At 35.8% G+C, this 18,306-nt stretch overlaps 1 protein-coding gene across 1 annotated transcript in view; it reads right to left on the reverse strand.

The window, feature by feature from the left end:
- The window catches only part of GABRG2 (gamma-aminobutyric acid type A receptor subunit gamma2), a 102,897-nt gene extending 86,029 nt beyond the window's left edge, over positions 1-16,868 (reverse strand). The window contains exon 1 of the mRNA XM_004428556.3: positions 16,564-16,868. Within this exon, the coding sequence (XP_004428613.1) occupies positions 16,564-16,670 (107 nt within the window). The 5' untranslated portion in view covers positions 16,671-16,868. The remainder of the gene's footprint in view (positions 1-16,563) is intronic.
- Positions 16,869-18,306: the final 1,438 nt, after the last annotated feature.

Here is an 18,306-nt window from a genome sequence, read left to right on the forward strand (position 1 = left end):
GAGTTTACTTTGATGCGTATTCATCAGAGAAATTGAGCTGCAAACATGAATGGCAGTAGATCTACAAAAAGGACCTCCCATCCTGGGCCTTGGAAACTCTGTTAATGGTCCGTTGACCACAAGGGTACCTGGAAAATCACAGTCAACTGTAGGATGCTTCATGGAGTATTTCAGTGCCAACGTTTGGTTGTATGGCGCTGAGTTGATTTTATTTGCTGTTTATTTTACTATATAAGAGATTTTGGGGTAGGTAATATGTGGTGAGAGTGGAAAGTTTTGTTTTGTTTTTTTTATCTAAGCAGAGGCACTTTTATTACTGAATGTTTTATCACACATTCAAAAATAACACTTAGCTTAGTTAAATATCATCCACTATGACCTCTCCATTTTAACCATGAAATAGAAAAGATTTATAATAAAAATATCTCTCAAATGCTAAAATATCTCTTTGATGAAAAGTCTGTATTAAAGACTAAAAGGTTCAAAAGTAAATGGAGGGGCCGGCCCCATGGCTTAGCGGTTGAGTGCTCGCACTCCACTGCTGGCGGCTTGGGTTCGGATCCTAGGCACACACCAACGCACCGCTTGTCCGGCCATGCTGAGGCGGCGTCCCACATGCAGTAACTAGAAGGATATGCAACTGTGACATACGGCTATCTACTGGGGCTTTGGGGAGACAAAGGGAAAAAAAGGAGGAGGATTGGCAATAGATGTTAGCTCAGGGCTGGTCTTCCTCAGCAAAAAAAGAGGAGGATTGGCATGGATGTTAGCTGGGGGTTGATCTTCCTCACACAAAAAAAAGTAAATGGAATAGGGGTAAGAAGTTCTGAAAGATAGTCCATGTAAAGGAGGTAGGAAAATGAGACTAGTGTTTGAAAGAATCTAATGAAATATGGTTGAGTTATGTCTGATGAAGGGGCAGGAGCTGACGCTGAAGACATTGTCAGGGATCAGATCAAGAAGGACCATACTGAGTGATCATATGCCCAGTTTGCCTGGGAAAGTTCCAGTTGGCACCTGTGGTCTTGACATAATTATTAATAATTATACCCTCTTTCACTATAAAAATGTCTCTATTTTGCACAAAAAATATATGGTCATATTATCTACAAGTCTAGTTAAACAATTGGATCTTGTCTCACAGGAGAAGGGGAGTTATTGAGAAGCTTTAATATGACAATATAACGTAACCATATTTTGTTTTAAGAAGTCATTCTGAAGTGAAACTGTCTTTATTTGCAGATGACAATATTGTGTATAAAAATCATAAGAAATCTACAAAAACTATTAGAATTAATAATTACTAGAACAATCCTATCACAGGATGTAAAATAAGTATACAAAATAAATTGCTTTTCTGTATAATAGTAATAAACATTTGGACAAAAATTTAAAAATATATAAATTAAATTATAATAAAACACACAAAATACTTAAGAATAAAATTAAGGAAAATGTGCAAGATGTCTACACTGAAATATACAGTAAGTTAGTAAGAAGAATTAAACGAAACCTAAACAAATGGAGAGAGAAACCATGTTCATGAATTGGAAGACTTAACATTGTCAAATATCAAAATCTCAATGTTTTCCAAGTTGATCTATATATTCAACACCATTTCAGTAAAGACACAGCAGGACATTTTTGTTTTGTTTTGCTTTTGTATAAACTGGCAAATTTTCTAAAATATGTAAGGATAGGAGAGATTTAAAATATACAAGGCAGTCTTTCAAAAGTAGAACACAAATGAATGTGTTTCATATTCATTACCTGGTTTCAAGATTTACTCTAAGTCCACAATGATCAAAGTACAATGATATAGTACTGACATAAGAATAAACAAGCAGACCAATGAGATGGAATACATATTTCAGAAATAGACCTAGACATGTATGTTAATAACATTTTGACAAAGTTACCAAGGAATGTCAATGGGAAAAGAAAAATCTTTTCAAAATATAGGCTGAAACCATTGCGTAAATGTATGGGGGAAATTAATCTCAATCTCTAACATATATTAAATAAAAATAATAATAATTTGAGGTGAATAATAGAGTTAAATAAAAAAGTTACAACTATGAAGACTCTAGAAAAAAATATGAATATTTGCAAACTTGAGGAAGGCAAAAACTTCTTAGATAGGACAGAAAAAATACTAACCATAATAGAAAAAAATGACAAATTTTACTTTATAATTAAACATTTTGCTCATCTAAATAAAAAAATAATCAACCTAAAGACCACAAAAAATATTTTCCTTACATATATTTGACAAAGGATTTTTATCTAAAATTCATAAAGTATCCCTACAAGTCAATAAGGTAAAATATAATAAAAACAAAAACAAAAACTAAGGTAAATAACTTTACCCCCACTATAATGGCTAAAATCCAGAAGACTCTAGTTATCAGCCTCCAATATATCCCTAGTGATCCTTATTTTCTGATAGTCACACATTTACACTTTTGCCTAGACCTCTCCCACAGTGTATCAGGGTTGGTCTGTGTTTCTCATAGCACGTGGCAGTAGCAATGGTATGTAATTTTGAGATTTTATTATAAAAGTCTGTGGCTTCTAACTTGAGCATTCTTTCTTTCTCTCTCTCTCCCTCCCTCTCTCTCTCGCCTCTCTTTTTCTCTCTCTCTTGCTTTTCACTTCAGCTCTCCATCACCATGGAGTCCTTGACCCTCAGTCAAGGAACTGGAGCCTCCTATCCATAACCACATTAGAGGGAGATTGAGAGTGGATTGTCCAGCAACTTCAGATGACTTGAATCCTATTCAACAACTTGATTGCAACCTGATGAGAGATCCTGAACCAGAATCACCCAGCTAAGCCATTCTTGGATTCCTGATCCTCAGAAATTTTTGAGATAAGACGTGTTTCTTATGTTTTGGATAACTGCTTATGTGGAAATAGATAACTAATTCAAAGGCAGATAATAGCTAAAGTTGTAAGGATTTGGAGCAACTTGAACTGTCACACATTGGAAAACTGTTTTGATAATTTCTTATAACGTAAAAATACATCTATTCTAGGTCCCAGCAATTCCACCAAGAGAAATAAAAACAGATCCACAGAAACACTTGTGCAGTAATGTCCATGCCAGCTTTGTCCAACAGCCTCAAACTAGAAACATCGAGAGGAAAATGGGTAAATATATTGTAATTCATACCATGGAATTTATAACAATAAAAAGGAACTCACGACATATTCAGCATTATTGTATCTCAGAAACATTATGTTGAGCAAAAGAAGGCAGGCACAAGCAGGCACACACACTGTTAATTTCATCAATATGAAGTTCTACGACAGGAAAGAATGGTCTACGGTGAGAAAAATCAGAAGAGAGACTACCAGGAGAAGGAAGAGAAGGGAAACTAGAGGGTGATTAATTGGAAAGGGGCACAAGAAAACCTGCAGGTGTGGTGGAAACTAATATATATTGGAAACTAGTGTGTGTGTGTGTGTGTGTGTGTGTGTGTGTATAGGTATATACATATATCAGGTGGTGGTTATACTGGTGCATACATTTGAAAAAATTTCATCTAACTGTACACTTAAATTCTAAACACTTTATTGAATCTATATTGTGTCTTTATTTTAAAAAGTATTTATTAGGAAAAAGGTATCTCTTCTGTGTGGTATATGAATCAGAAAGTAGCAAAACTGGTGTCAGAAAGGTACTTTAGGTGGCTGATGCAGTAACCTAGGTGATGGATGATGTTGAGTTTTATTCTATGATCAGATCTATGAGGCATAAAGAAACATGAAGAATTAGTCATAACCTTGAATAGCAAAATGTCAGCTTGGATGGTCTCCTTCCTCATTACTCTCCAGATTCAACAGCTTTCACTTTCATTTCATGGTCCAATATAGACATGGCCAACAAGAGTAGCAACATGGGTTTGCTCTGAATAATAAGTTGAGTAATTTTGCTCAGAAACTCAAAGACAATGGCTTCACACTATCTCTGGAGAAAGACCTTCTTTGTTTTTTTTTTAAATTTTTTGTTTATTGCAGTAACATTGGTTTATAACATTGTAAAAATTTAAGGTGTACATCATTGTACTTCTATTTCTGCATGGACTACATCATGTTCACCACCAAAATACTAATTACAACCCATCACCACACACATGTACCGAATTATCCCTTTCACCCTCCTCCCTCCCCCCTTCCCATCTGGTAACCACCAATCCAATCTCTGTCCCTATGTGTTTGTTTATTGTTGTTATTATCTACTACTTAATGAAGGAAATCATACGGTATTTGACCTTCTCCCTCTGACTTATTTCACTTTGCATTATACCCTCAATGTCCATCCATGTTGTCACAAATGGCTGGATTTCATCGTTTCTTATGGCTGAGTAGTATTCCATTGTGTGGTATATATACACAATGGAATATTACTCAGACCTTCTTTGTTTATAGTTAGGGAAATTGTCTTCGGGGAAGAGTCCCACTTGTCAGCATATATTTCCTTGTTATGCTGGGACCTAATCCACATGTGTTAAAAATATTATCAAGTTTACAATAATGATCTAAAATGAATAAACAATATAAGCATTCTAGAAATGTAGAGGCTTCTACTCAATTTTCTCATCTTATACAAGTTAAGACAGGAGACTGGATAATCACAGAATTCTTATTAAGAAACCCCTCTCCTGTACTTTCCCTAAATTAAGAGTTTAACAGGGGTGGAGAGGCTACTTACACCTCTAGGAATATTCCCAGGAAATAAATAATGACCTTACAGTAGTAACAAAACAACAACAATACATAAGGGATGCTTACTACGTGCTAGGCCTTTAATGTGTACTATATCAATTACTACTCAAAAAAAACTTATGAAGAATTATCTTCCCTTTTTTATATGAAGAGACTGAGGCTGAATGAAGTTAAGCAGGTTGACGGAGGGCCGTTGAGTGGTAGATGGCAGGGGGAGGAACTTGAATCCTGACCAAGTGGATCCGCGGCTTATGCTCCTAAGGGTTACACTACACTGTAGGAGCCATTTGCGTTTTTGTTCTTGTCAGCAGTTATATATGTTGAATTTAGACTGAGATACTGTGGAAAAGATGAAAAGGTTCTTCTTTCTTATTTTTTTAAGAGAAGATGAATTTCAGGAAAAAGGAGACGTAATTTTTGTTATTTAATTATACAATAATTATTGAGAATCTGTTAGGGGCAAGACACTTCTCTAAAAGCCTGGGGTATATCAGCAGACAAAACAGCGTCTCTGCTCTAATCGATCCTGGCTTCTAGCTGAGGGAGATAGGAAATAAAAAAGTAAAAACAATAAACCAGTAAGCAACCTAATAAAAAATTGTCTACTTACTTACTGAAGGCTGAGAGTACTAAGGAAGGATAAAACATCGAAAAAGATAAGTGGATGGTGAGTACAAGGTTCAGGGGTGTTTGCAATATTACAATGAATGATCAGTGTAGGCCTCATTGAGAAAGTGACAGTTGAGCAAAGACATGAAGAAGGTGAATTAGCCAGTGGCTATCTGAAAGAAATGCACTGCATAGGAAACAGAATATTAATATACTTTCCCTGTTGTTATCATGACCGATGTCCCAGAAGAGAGAAGAACAGTTGAAGAGTATTACACTCTCATTTAATATAAATATGGTAGACTGCCAAGAAAAGGCAGAACTTGCTATAGAAGGCCAAAAACGAGTCTGAGATTCCTTTACTTTCACCCACCTCATAGCCATATAATAGAAGTTTAAGGATTCAATGAGAGAGGAGTTCTTATGGAAAAGGGTTATTGGCCTAAGCGTAGAAAGAGCTGTGTAGTTTCACATCCCTTCCTCCCGTTGGTACTGGCTCTACCTCTACCTCAAGGTGATTGAAAAAGAAAGTCAAGAAATCTACTCATCCACGTCTACCCTCTAGGGAAGACTAACAGGGGTAATTCCTGTCCATACCTCAAACAGAAAATGTGCACATCTGCTTCTTAGTGCTCTCTAAACACAGGGTGGATAGAGAATTCTTAGGGAAGTTTGACCTGTATTGTCTAGAATCTGAGCAATCCAAATGACTACTGTAGCCTGATTCTTTCCTGGAAAAGTCTAAAGGTAATAGAGTGGTTTGAACAACCCCAATAGTGAATCTGAGAGAGAACGAACTTGACTTGCAGAATCCGACAGGCAATTTTGCTGTTTTATTTATTAATTTATTCATTCATCCATCCATTCATTCCCCAAAAGCTAAATGGATGCCAGAAAAGCAGTCATGCTGGAATCATTTTTAAAAGACTGTCTTGTTGGCAAGGCAATGCTAGCAGGGTGAACGTGTCTTTGGAGTACAGCTAAGAGGGTGTCATAAAACATCAGCTATCATGCAGCGCAACCCACATCAGGGACACAGTGCAATGCTGGAGGCACCCAGAAGAGGGAAGGAGGAAGAGGGTCATCTCCATAGACTCCATCAAATTCCCCCATGAAAGGATGACTCAGCATCAAGCATCTGTCACCCAGATAGTACAAATTAAGATCTTTCTGCTCCTTTAACTGTCCTCCCTCCCTCCACCACAATCTTGAAAAAGCCCAAAGCAACGTAATAAGAGGAGACAAGGAGCCTAACAAAATGAAGAAATAGTGTCAGGCTGCAGAAATCTTAGGTCAGGCGTGATCAGAGGATGGAAAACAATTTAAACTGAACGAGAGTATGAAGGATCAATTTCGATGAGACTTTAAATACCTGAAAATAAGATTATTCTAAACCCTAAGATGAATGGAGAAGTTATGGAATTTACCTTAGATATTGTCCAGGTGTGGGGAAGAGAGAATCAATAGATGGGGTTTGAAGAGAAACATAATTTCTAGACCATGCCTAAGTCCAGCATGTTCAATAAATCAGTTATTGGGAAATTCAGGCAGATTTTTAAGTACCAGCTCATAATACAAAGCATAAAATTAAAGATCTTTTAATTAATAATAATATCTAAACATGGCTGTATTTCTGTTGTCATTCACTTTCCACATTTTTAGCAGTGGACATACATATTTCAATATACCAATATCAATCAAATGTCTTATAGACATAAAAAAAATGTTGGCTATAGGCTTAAGGGACTTCCTTAAGACAATTTAGTTTATAATAATTACTGGGGTATAGAATAAACTGAAAATAACTAAATTTTTATAATTTCCAATAACTTGATCAATAAAGTATGTGTTTATGAAGGTTATGAAGTAATTATTTAAATAATTTAAGCAATTATTTAAGTAATTTGTTGTGGAATTGAATGAAGAATAATCAATTCCCAATGTACACATATTTAAACATCGAAGAAATTTTTTTGAAAATTATTAAAAAATAAATTTAAAATAATGTAGGCTTCTATCAACAAAGGAAAGTTAAAAGGAGAAAATTTGCTTAAGCGATCATTTTCACTTGAAATCATCAAGATGTTGTTGTTATTGACTTTAAAAATTATCACCTCAAATTTTCCCTACTAAGAAATACTAGAGAAAATTATTTTCCTATTAAGAAACAGGAAATATCCGAATGCTGCCTCAATTTTATTTTTTATTTATTTTTTTTTTTTTTAAGATTTTATTTATTTTTTTATTTTTTCCCCCCAAAGCCCCAGTGGATAGTTGTGTGTCATAGCTGCACATCCTTCTAGTTGCTGTATGTGGGACTCGGCCTCAGGATGAACGGAGAAGTGGTGCCTCGATGCGCACCCGGGATCCGAACCCGGGCCACCAGCATCGCAGCGCGCGCACTTAACCACCAAGCCACATGGCCGGCCCTGCTGCCTCAATTTTAAAGTGCCTTGTTTGCTCTTTCATTTTGGAAAATTTAAGAAGAATACGTGTTCACTCAATCTCTTTTATCTAATGGCAAAAGTATTCTTTTATGAGATAAAAATGACATTATCCCAAAGTTGCAGATTTGTGTGTATGAGCCTGAGTATAGGACATCTTGCTTTCAGAATGACGGTTATTTGAAAGGAACTAAATACTTGCTTATTCTAATAGAATAAGACGAAGAGGGATACTGAAAGAAAATAGGTAAAATAGATTTTAAAAAGCAATTGATAATTTATTAACATATAATTACTAGCATCTATTCTTTTACAAAAAGATTATAATTTATGAATATTGAAAAATCACTGAGGCACTAAAATCTCCTCCTCTACATATTTTTATAGGCCATACACAGTGTATTTTGCACTTAATTCAAAAAAAGCTCCAAAATGTTCCTATATCTCTTGATCCTATTGTATCCAAGTTTTCATGCCTCAGTATTTCTGAAATTAGTTGAAGCTCACAACTGTTATGTATATTTAAGGTGGTCATGTTTCTTTTTTCCCTATTTGACTGTATTTGACTATTTATACTTGATTGACAAAGACTCAGAGAAGATGTATCGGTTGCAGGTGATGGTAGGAAAACAGATCTATTTTCATGCATATAACTTGAAGACCTACAGGATAGGAAGTATGTTGAGCAAAAACCGTCAACTGGCCATTAATTAGCGAATTTAGTCTATGTTAAAATAACATCATGTATGACCATGTTGCTTTATTTAATTAACTTTAATATAGTCCTTCATCTATTACATAAATAATATTTTTAAAATACTAAAGAAAAATCAATTTCAAAACGTTTTTAAAAAATTTTTTAAAAACTTTTCTCCTTCAAAAAAATACTATTCATTTTCAAGTGAAAACCTCTCCAATTGAAAGTAACAAATCCAACAAAGACTATTATGACCAAGAAAAGAACGTTGGAATATTGCAACCAACCAATTAGATGAGTGTAGATCCATTTTAGCTAGCTGGTGGATCTCAGTTTCTCTGTCCTATTCTTTTACCATGCTAGAATGCTGTTATAGTCTCTCATAGTACCATGTGACTTTCTTATGTAGTATTTATCTGAGTTAAAATTTAATAATAATTTGTACACCTCTTTGATCATTGCCTGACACCCAATGAGAATTCAAACTCCATGAGGGCAGACATCACATCTTCTGCTCCCCCATAATTATACACCTGGTTCCTATCACACACCTGGCTGAAATACTATTCCTTTCTGTATCTAGAGTTGTTTTCCTCAATTATGTATTTGAAACATGTTTTCAAAAGCAATTTATAAAAATGTCCTGATAAATTGCAAAAAAGAACACAAATAAGTCAGTCATTTATTTCTTCCTACTGAGAATTTATTGACAAGTTATATTCAGGTTGTTTTGGCCATTTTATGTAAATATGTCCAAATAAATTACAAAACAGTATATATTTGTCTCACTACATAGACTTTGGTCTACAACTAAACTTGAGTTTGTGGCAGGGTTTCAATTATTACAAAGGATCTTTGCTTAAAAAGCAGTCTTTGTTTTCCCCACTGTTATGTTATTTGGCATTTCTATGGTTTCCTTTACGAATGGGTGGAGAGTGTAATATCAGCCTGCTTATTTAGCATCTGCATGGCTCTTTATCTGTAGAGTTACACAGTGATTTTTATAATGATATAGAATTATTACCATATTTTTCACACATATCATAGTACTATAGGGCTTAATATGATTTAGAGTTAAATTTTATTTTTTACCCTAAGCCACTAATGTGTAACTTAAAAGAATTTTGTTTCCTTTTAAAGAATATTTATTCTTTAGAATATAGAAGAAATGAATAGTAAATAACCCTCCCAGTAAAGCAAACTGAAGAGGCCTTTTATATCTTGAAACAATCCACGTATTTTCTTACTTTTAGAAAGAAAAAGGGGACTGTACTTGTGTAGTGTGGTATATTGCACTAGAAATGTGACTAGGGGAGTCTCCATTCTGCTTGACAGCTAATATTCAAGGATCCTTGAGTAAGTGCTTTAACCTCTCCATATCTCATTTTTCACAGCTATCAGAAGGGTACAATATTATCTTCCTCATCTAACTCACAAGGCTGTAGAGAGACTAAGAATGTGCATGTCAACATTCTCAGAAAAAATTAAAGCCCCAATTTCTAGAAAGTATAAATTCTTATTCCTCTAGAGATTAAAACTTGATATTAAGTTATCATGTGCCAAAGTTAACCAAGCTGTTGCTTGTATCATTGAGATAATTAAAAATGTCAACTTTAGATGTCTGCATCTTGAAGATAAAGATATCCAGATATTGAAGTAGTAATATTATATCTACTTTGATATTCGGTATAGTTGCCTTAATTTTATCTTTCACTTTTCTAAGGATTTTTGTAGGAAAACTGCAGGACAACATTGAGCAAGATATCCTGTAAATTTGCTCAATGGAGGGCAAGATCTCTTCTTTGAAAATGGGATGACACACAGTAGTTAAGTTTCTGGGTAATGACTGAATTGCGGATTGAACTATACTCTATTTACACAGATATAACCATTAAGAAAATATATTTTCTAAACATAATTTTGGTCCAGGGTCTAAATAATGTTATTTAACATGTTCTTAAATTCATAAAACAACTGAATAGCAGATTATTTCTAAGCATTTCTGTTTAGAGCTTTCAATCAAAATAATAAGTTAATAATTGTGTGGTTGATGGAGACTGAGTATCTCAAACCACGATACTATAAAATGAATATTTTAATTTCTTCAATGGGCTGATTGGATGTAAGGTATCTGTTCTAGATTCTATTACCTGAAGATAGAATCAGAAAATTATAAAAATTAAAGCTAATAAATGTCTTTTAGATAATCTAGACTAGTTAGTACACTTATAATGTAAGAAAGCATATTGATGGGATGAGACTGGTCCAAAAATTCAGAAGGTAATTAGTGACAGATCTAAAATATAGCCAGTTATCAGTATCATGCGTATATATATATATTTAAAATATTTTTTGAGAGAACAACTCCAGATTTATTTATAGAAAAAGGGCGTATTTGGAAAAAGATACACTGAGATGAGAGTGGCTATGGCCCAGAAGACAAGGCAAAGAGGAAACAGGCCTCCTGAGGCCCTACTGGGGGAGAAGGGGTCTGGGAGAAAGTGATGAGAAATACTGGGTGGTGGGGGCTACCGAAAGGAGAAAGCTTCTGTTGGATCCACACTGTTGGCAGGTCATGGGTGGGACTCACAGTGACTTCACTGATAACTGTTTCGGAGGCCCCAGTTAGTTAATGCTGCTGACTGGAGTGAGAGCTGTCCACTGGTTCCTGGAGGGCACCCGCCAAGGGACATAGGACAGGAAGCCCAGGATGGGAAGTATGTACATATATATACATTTATTATATATGTATGTATATTTGTTTGTCGTTATACATCTATCTCTATCTCTAGCCACATATATACTTATCATTATTTTACATTACTTCTGTTTCTTTTAAGCAAGTCATTTAATCTCTCTGTGATCTTGTTTTCTTACTCTGTCAAATATCTACTTCACAGATTTTAGTAAAATTAAGTATATATAATATATATTAATTATATATTAACTAAAATTTATTTTATATATTAAATTATATAATTTTTATATATTAATTGAAGTATATATTATTTATTAATACTTATATGTAAAAATTTGGTTCCGTGTATATATATACATGACACAAGTAGATTTGAAAGCCTGAATTTGATACTATGTTGTGACTATTTGGTTTCTGACTTTGAAGATGTAAATAGATTTCATAACCCAGTAGTAGACGGATGAATTCTTCTCTTCACATCTACCTGAATAGGGGATCACATCTGGAACATCCATCCCAATTAAAATTCTGAATCTTTAAGCATTTAAATTGTGCTGATACCCAGGGTGGTCAAATAATTTCTGAACTGTGCTAATTATAACTTTTAACCAATCTTCTGTGATCAGTGAATTTAGCAGAAGTAGTTTGGAGAACCACGTACAAGAGGAAAAATAATTTTCCTTTACCTTTCTAGGTTCTTGGCTGAGACACTTTATAATAAAAAGACAGATTAACAGGAGAAAAACAAACAAAATTTTAATAACATGTGTTCCTCCTGTATACACGGGAGAAACCCAGGAAAACTGAGTAGCTCCCTGAAATGGCCCAAGTCACCACCTTAAATACCATTACAAGCTAAAGACAAAAGAAGACGTTGGAGGTGGGGGGACCCAGTTATAGGAGATTATCTGGCAAAGAACAGTAAACAAGGGTAAGGTTGCTAGGCAGATTTAAGTCTTTGCCTTCTCCATTGATAAATTTCTAGAGATGTAGTCATCCTTCTCTTCCTGGTACAGAGAAGACACCCTTACAAATGGAGATTTCCCTTATAAATGTAAATTTCCCTTATAAATGTCTCTTACAAAAGGGTAACTTCTATATTTAGTTTTCAGAGTTTTTCCTGTGTCTGCTGTTTCTTAAAAATAATCAGCCTAAAATAATCCTATGCCAAAGAGGCATATTTTGGGATGTCAAATTCTGCTCCCCTTCAACCACAAGTATGTGTCATTCTAGTAAAGCCTACTTGTACTTAAACTGTGGAAAGTCTGTCTTGGAAAGGCTAGGAAACTGTGACAGTGAGAAATATCCATGGCCCTAGCAACATAATATTTACAACAAAGATAAAGTCTCTAAAGTCAGTCTCAACTTTCTTTCAATTTGAACAGAAATCCTTGGCGTGAAGCGAATTTTAAAATGTGTATAACAGAGAGCTCTATCATTAAATATTTTGTAATTCAATTATTTTGAGGAGATTAGCTCTTCTAAACTGTTTGTCTAAGACATCAGAGAGACATTTATGTAACTAATTATTTAAATTAAAAGCCAGTTTTTAAATTCCTGCCTACAATCCAGATGTTTTGTCTAGAAGGTGGTGGGCAGCTGAATTCTGAGAAATACTGAGTGATAAGTATTTCTTTTCTTTTCTTTTCTTTTTTTAAGGCAGATGCTTGCCTCAGGGTAGATATTTGAAATGTTATGTCTACAACTAAGCAATTAAGTATGCTGAGAAAATGATTTTTTTCTAGATAATACCAAGTGGAACATTTGGAAAGATAGGAAATAAACTTGTCTATAGAGATTAATTCTGTAAATAAATAGGGTTATAGCAAAGAATGACAATATTTCCTCTACATGCGTGGTCATAGCCTGTCAAAGCTAAAAACTACGAAAAATTTAATTATGGGATACAAAAGTTTAGCATCTCACAAGAAAAGTCACCTGAAGCATTTCTGTTCAGGCCCCAGCTAGGGACAGAAAATATTTACAAATCTTTAATTCAACTTTCTTTTTAAAAATTCAGTCCTAGCATTTCAAAGTAAGGGTGAGATTAATTATCGAAAATTCAATCAAATTCATCTCTGTTCAATCTATCCTTGAAAAATAATTCATCACTCTAAGTATATTGTAAAATCTCATTTTATTCTAATAGAAATACAAACGTCTTTACTTCTAGCACTTATTCCTATTTAATCTAAATATTTTCTATTGTATCCCAATTTCTTTCTTCTTCTTTGGGTATTTTTACTCTAAGATGGAATGTACTTGCATCAAAAGAGTTTATAAAATTATGAAATTTGTTTTAAAGCCTATATGTATGAATATTTGTACATGGGAGTGTATATAGTTTGTGAATATAATTGCATACACATTCATACACGTATGCATGTATGAGAAATGTTTTCTCATAATGAGGTGAGTTTATTAAAATTCTTTATACCTATTTCTTATTCTTTATGGTTTATATAATACACTCAATGATATACGTACAAACAAAAAATTCTGTATATAAAATTGACTCATTGTACTCAATTGAATAATGAAGTAGCAATAATCAAAGCACTTATAAACATTAAATATGGTGGCAAATAAACTTTTGGAAATCAGCAAAGCATATGCCACCCTTTTTCAATGTGCGATCTAGGGAACTTGCTGAAAGTGAATATTCCTCGGCTCCACCTCAGACATAACGATTCAGAATCTTTCAGTATATGGTTCAGGAATCTCCATTTTAGCAACTTCTCCAGGTGATTCTTATGACAGCACTCTATACAAGATATGTGACAGTTCAGGTAATTTTGAGTTTCAGAAATTAACTATTTCACACATAAGAAGAAATATTGGCTATTAACATCCTTACCCCAATGCTTTATATTCCTCCTTGTTTTACTTTTGTGTAGACACAATCTAATGAATTTAGTCAATTTAATGAGGGAGAAAACTTACTCTTTGAAGTTACACAAATGAAAAAGTCAATTAATTATTTTTTTTAATTTCTCTTCAACTTTCTTGGCGGTTCTACTGTCAGTGTTAACCCAAAAACCCTCTTTCAAATTGGCTCCTAGGATCCCACATTTTTTCAGTCACTTGTTGTCCTTCTTCAGGATCAGCTTCACAGATCAAAGCGTCTATTTCCATCCAGCCCTATTCAGCCATTCAAATAGCGTTTTTATGGGGTTGCAGCAAACTGAATCTCTGATCACATTCTCTGCACTAAACTGCAATGACTCCACTCTCGATCATTACTAAGAAAATTTAAAAATCCTCTTATTTGAGAGTTTACATGACACATAATTCCCATTTTTGGAGTTATTTTAAAAGCTCAGCTAGGCTACTATGCTAAGAATTGAAAATTAAAATGTATCACTAACTTTTACTTTTTATATGATATTGGAAAAGAAATGGTGGGGCTGTTGCAACAAGAAGACATTTTTAATAAGATACTGTTATGAATAATAATACATTATATATTTTTGGTTAAAATAAGACCAATGGAGATAAAATACATATGGATGTCCTCATCTATTTCATTATAAAATTGTTTACTAACTTGGATGTAAGTGAGTGGGAAAGAAAGGCGTATTTCCCTATGTCTTGTCTAGATTTTAATCCACAGGTTTCATAAATGGTAGAAATATGAGCATGATATTTTCTATCCATAAGCAACTATCAACTCTCTAATTTCTGAAACAATTTAAAAGCTACACATACATCACATAGAAAAATATGTGTGCAAATTTTGAATAGAAAAAAATGTTTTTCCAGATTCCACTAAAATGTATGGCACATAAACAATTTCCAGTAAAAGGCCCTCTCCTCTTCTGAGAAAGCTACTTAATCTTATACTCTTAGTGAAAATACGTTCTATTTTTATAGTAAAGGAGAATGGTATGAAAAGTGCTGAGAGAGTTAAGCAGACCCTCTCTCTGCTTAGAAACCCCAAAGAGAGGCTTTCACTCCTTGTTTTGCCTGGGTCTCTTCTTTATCAGAAATCTGCATCTCTCGTTATCTACCCTAGAGAATGGAGGACCAGAGAAGTTAACTAGAAATTTTTAATAAAATAAATAATAGTTTAGCCCAATCCCTTTCAGCTCCGTCTGTTACAACTACTACATAAGAGTCTCAACTCCTACGAAAACCTTAGGGTGATGGCTTGATTTCTTTTATAGCTAGTTTTTCTTTTCTTTCTTGGGGGGGGCAGATTTGGGGTAATTCTTATAGAGTTTTATCTCAAAATGACAATATAGAAGAATCTAAGTAATGTAAATAGTGGACCTCTTTTGCCCTACCTGGAAATCCTGAAGGTGTGTGGGGGGTGGGGGGGATATTTAGGTAGGTAGATAAATGGTGAACTATAGGTGGAGGGATATTCCCCTGGTACTTTTGGTACAAGAAAGTTCAAGAAAATTTAGATCCAAAGCACTTCAGAGCACACACCTGCTCAGGGTTTTGGGGAATCCATTGCCCCTCTTCCCATCTTTTCTATTCAGTGCAGCAAGGCTGTTAAGGCATTAATGCATAACTTCAAATTTTGGCATCACATTCACCTGGTTCAGCATATTTTGCAACACTGCAGCAAGGCCAACTCTTTATCAGACATATATTCCTCCATGCATGCATCAACTACATTCTCCACTCCTTGCCCAACAGTCCCCTTCCCATCTCAAGGAGGGTATAAGGATAATCAGAACAGGGTCCCCAGACATCATTAGTGTCCTTTGGCTTGCTGGCCTTCTGTCTGCACTATATGGATGCCCTGTGTAGATTTAGACATGTCCTATGGGGTTAGACAAGCCTCTTTCCATTTGGCCCTAATCGGGACTGCTGTCCCTGGTGCTGAACCATGTTTGCCCATCCGAGAGTCTGCAGCCAGGTCAATGGGGCTGGATAGAAAACCTGACTATCTTAAGAATGCCCAGGTGCAGAAGCAAGCAATACTTTGGTGTACAGGAACAGAACCCTTCCCCACACACACATATCTCCTGGGTGCGCGCCAGGACCCCATTTGCAGTTTTCTTCTCCAGACCCCCTCCCCAAACGCCTCCAACATGGCTTCAAATGCCGGCATGTATCAACACAGCCCATCTCAACATTAGATTGCAGTAACATCAAAATCCTACTTCCAAAACACGAAGTCTTTATGACGTTAGCTTTTCCACTCTAAAACAAAACAAATAAATAAAATCCAATAAATTAATAAATAAACGAAAGTGACCTTCCTCTTTCCTCCCTCCTTTTCCCTCCCCATATATCCACATTCCCCTAAATCATAAAGACCTAAATCCTAGAAGAGTGTTTTTAAATCCGGGTGGTCTCCGTAGTTCCACATCCCCACCCCTTCCCCCACCTCTCCGGAACAAAACGACACCGCAAACGGCCCATCTTACCCCGGGTAGAGCGACAGCAGGAGCAGAATCCACACCGTCATTTTCTGTGAAAATACCGGAGTCGAGTAGACTGAGCTTCCTGTGCTCCATATATTTGTCGAACTCATGGCTTTTCTTTTTTCCTCCACTGCCTCTCGCCTCCTGGTTGCAGAAGCAGCCCTCTCCTTTGTATTATTATTATGCTTATGATCTGATGGTGACTCCCCCCACCTGCCTCTAGTAGGTCTCGTCACTGGGGAGCTGTATTGCTACCAGCTTCGGGAATTAATATTCAGGGAGCAGAAACAAGATCAACGCAAACGCTTGCAGATACCATCAAAGCGTCAGTTCAGGGAGCAGCTTCCAAGTCTGGGGGAATAATATAATTGAGGCAGGGGGAGGGTACAGGGAGAGACGCACGCCGAGACAAATAAGGGAGAGAGAGAAGCGCGCACACATACTCGTGCTCCTCACACTCACACATACTTCCCCACGTCCATCGGTTTGGGTTTGTTTGCTTGCTTTTGTTTTGATTCTTTCCTTTAGAGGGGGCAGGGCCGTGTGTGTGTGTGTGCGCTTGTGTGTGTGTGTGTGTGTGTATTGAAAAGAAATAAGAGAAAAATCACTAGAATTTCTGTGTGATCAACTATCACGCAGATTAACTCTGAGGTCAAAGTGAAAGTGATGCACGCTGCTGCAGCATGAATTAACACATGCGTGGTGTCTTTCCAGCGCTTTTTAACCCTTCACTGCACCCAGAAGCGTGCAAAGACTGGCTTTCACGGGGAAAAGAGATACTTTAGCAAGCCCGTAAACTGTATCACCAACGGCAGAGGTATATCTCCTCAGATCTTCTAAGAATCCTTATTTAAAATCCTGCAGTCTTAGAAATCACGATTACACTGTCAGGGGAGGGGGAAGCAGAGGGTGGGGGAGGAGAGACTGTTTCTCTGTAAACCATCCTATAGGAACACAAATTTGGTGGACTTTCAATTTGAATGAAGGGAGAAAACACTGCTAGAATTAAAAGACATTAAGAAATTCTATGCTCCCCAGGATTCACTCCTTTTTCTGCTCTCCATCCCCAGTGAAAATATAAAGACACAAACTACTTGAAAGTTGAAGAATATAAATGTATGGCGATAGCTGCCTGAGTAAAGAATGTAGACCACAAAATAGGAGGCTGCTTTTTGAAGGAAGGTTGGACAAAGGAGGAGGGTCAGGAGGACATTTTACAATATAAAGGGATTTTTATTTGCTGTGTGGGGTTGACTTTTTTTTTTGTTCTGCCTGGTGATAATCCTGAAAATTTCTGGGGTGGATGAGTAGTGTTAGTAATGCTTCCCTTTGCCTAGAATGTTACCATGGATACTGATACATGGGAGATATCCCTCTATGCCAACCTAGTTCATCTGCCGCAGAGGAAACCCCATTCACTCATCACGGAGAAGAAAGTGGAGTAGGGTTTCAAGGTTTCTGTAGAGTCGAGACCACAGCAAAGTTGTTCCTGTAGAGGTACAGGTGAAGAGGACCAATCAGATCCCTTCCTGGAACATAGCAGGGAGTCATTTCAAAACCAGTGTCTTTTCTACAAGAAGAAAGTCTTCCAGGTAGGGAACTTGAGTAAGGAGTCCAGGAGGCATAGAAATATAACATGAGATGAATAGGTCCACACTCCATCTCCAACCCTAAAATATACCCAAGGAAAGCAGAGAGAATTACTGGTGGCTTCTGCCAAAGACATAGGCTGAGGAGACACATTCT

Source organism: Ceratotherium simum, chromosome 4 (genome assembly GCF_057802395.1).
Source record: "Ceratotherium simum simum isolate JZ-2026a chromosome 4, ASM5780239v1, whole genome shotgun sequence".
NCBI classification, from domain to species: domain Eukaryota; kingdom Metazoa; phylum Chordata; class Mammalia; order Perissodactyla; family Rhinocerotidae; genus Ceratotherium; species Ceratotherium simum.